The 1,393-nt window shown below is 68.8% G+C and overlaps 2 protein-coding genes across 2 annotated transcripts in view; both read left to right on the top strand.

The window, feature by feature from the left end:
* The window catches only part of LOC106896047 (zinc finger protein 594-like), an 18,548-nt gene that overhangs the window by 4,831 nt on the left and 12,324 nt on the right, over positions 1–1,393 (top strand). The window lies entirely within an intron of this gene.
* On the top strand, positions 21–1,173 carry LRRC61 (leucine rich repeat containing 61). Its single transcript, XM_014955756.1, has one exon. The coding sequence runs from the start codon at positions 115–117 to the stop codon at positions 952–954; it is 840 nt and encodes a 279-aa protein (XP_014811242.1). The 5' UTR covers positions 21–114; the 3' UTR covers positions 955–1,173.

Below are 1,393 nucleotides of genomic sequence, written 5' to 3'. Positions count from 1 at the left end.
CCAGGGCCCCCCACACCCCAGCTGTGCCTGACCCACACGGGGGTCCCCCCCCTCTCCCAGCCGCGGGACCCGAGCGGATCCGCGTGTGTCGTCCCCCCCCTCCTCAAATCCAGGATGGAGGGGCGCGGGGAGACGGGCGAGGAGGAGGAGGAAGAGGAGGAAGAGGAAGAGGAGGAAGAGGAAGGGGTGCGCATCACCCCCCAGCTGCTGAAGGCCACCACGGGGGAGTTCGCCCTGGAGTCCATCCTCCTGCTGCGGCTACCGGGCCGGGGAATCGGCCACCTGGGCTGCTTGGGCGACTGCGCCAACCTGGAGTGGTTGGACCTTTCGGGCAACTCCATCGCCCAACTGGGGCCACTGGCTTCCCTCAAATCCCTGGCCGTCCTCAACCTGGCCCGTAACCGCGTGGCCAGCCTGGAACCCCTCAGCGCTTGCCAAAACCTCCAGAGCCTCAACGTGGCCGGTAACCGGGTGAGCAGCCTGCACCAGCTGCGGTGCCTGGCGGGGCTGCGGCGCCTGGAGAGCCTGAGGCTACGGGATCCACTAGCCCGTTTGGCTAACCCGCTCTGCCTCACCTCCCCCGCATACCGCGCCGCTCTGGCCGACATGTTGCCCGGCCTCAAAGCCATCGACGGCGAGCGCCTGTCGGGTCGGGGCAGTGAGTTTTACCAGCTTTGCCGGGATCTCGACAACTCGCTGGGACGCGGCGGCGGCACTGGTGGCAGCACCGGTGGCACCGGCTCCCAACAGCCCCGGGTGGCTCAACCCTGGGTGGAAGCGGGTTTTTGGGAGCCCCGTCCCCCCCGGCGCAGCTCCATCATGGAAGAAGCCTACAGACAGTTTGGGGAGGTGCTGCAGGAATGCCGGGAGCTGAGCCGACGCGCCGACGACACCATCGCCCAGGCCGAGCGGGCGCTCAGCACCCGCCCTGACCCCAACTCCTTCGTCTTCTGAGCCCCGAGACCCCCCCACACACACTCCCCACTCCCACGAGGTGTCCCCCCCAAGTGCCACCACCACCCCGTCACCGAAGGAGGAAACCACAGGAACACCAGACACACGCCATCATCACCCTGGGGGTCCTCGTCCCCTGCCCCCCTCATCCCGCAGGGAATTTGGAGCCATCCCCAAGCTCCCCAGCCTGGAGGGGGAGACTGGGGGGCTGGGAGGTGGGGGGGGGCTGCTGTGGGGCCAGGTGACGTGGTGGGGACACCGTGGGGCTGTGCAGTAAAGGTGTGTTGTCCTCACAAATCCCTCTCTACCGCGTCATCCCGGGGACTCACCTCTACCCATCGCTCTGCCCCGACCCACCGTGTCCCCGTCCCCCCTCCCGGGCTGGGGACAAGGGGCAGGGGGGGGGGACACGGCCGGTGGCGGAGGGGGGGGAGCTGGT

The sequence above is a fragment of the Calidris pugnax genome, unplaced genomic scaffold (assembly GCF_001431845.1).
Source record: "Calidris pugnax isolate Ruff unplaced genomic scaffold, ASM143184v1 scaffold272, whole genome shotgun sequence".
NCBI classification, from domain to species: Eukaryota; Metazoa; Chordata; class Aves; order Charadriiformes; family Scolopacidae; genus Calidris; species Calidris pugnax.
The sequence above is the reverse complement of the archived record's forward strand: the minus strand, read 5'-3'. Positions and strand labels throughout refer to the sequence as shown.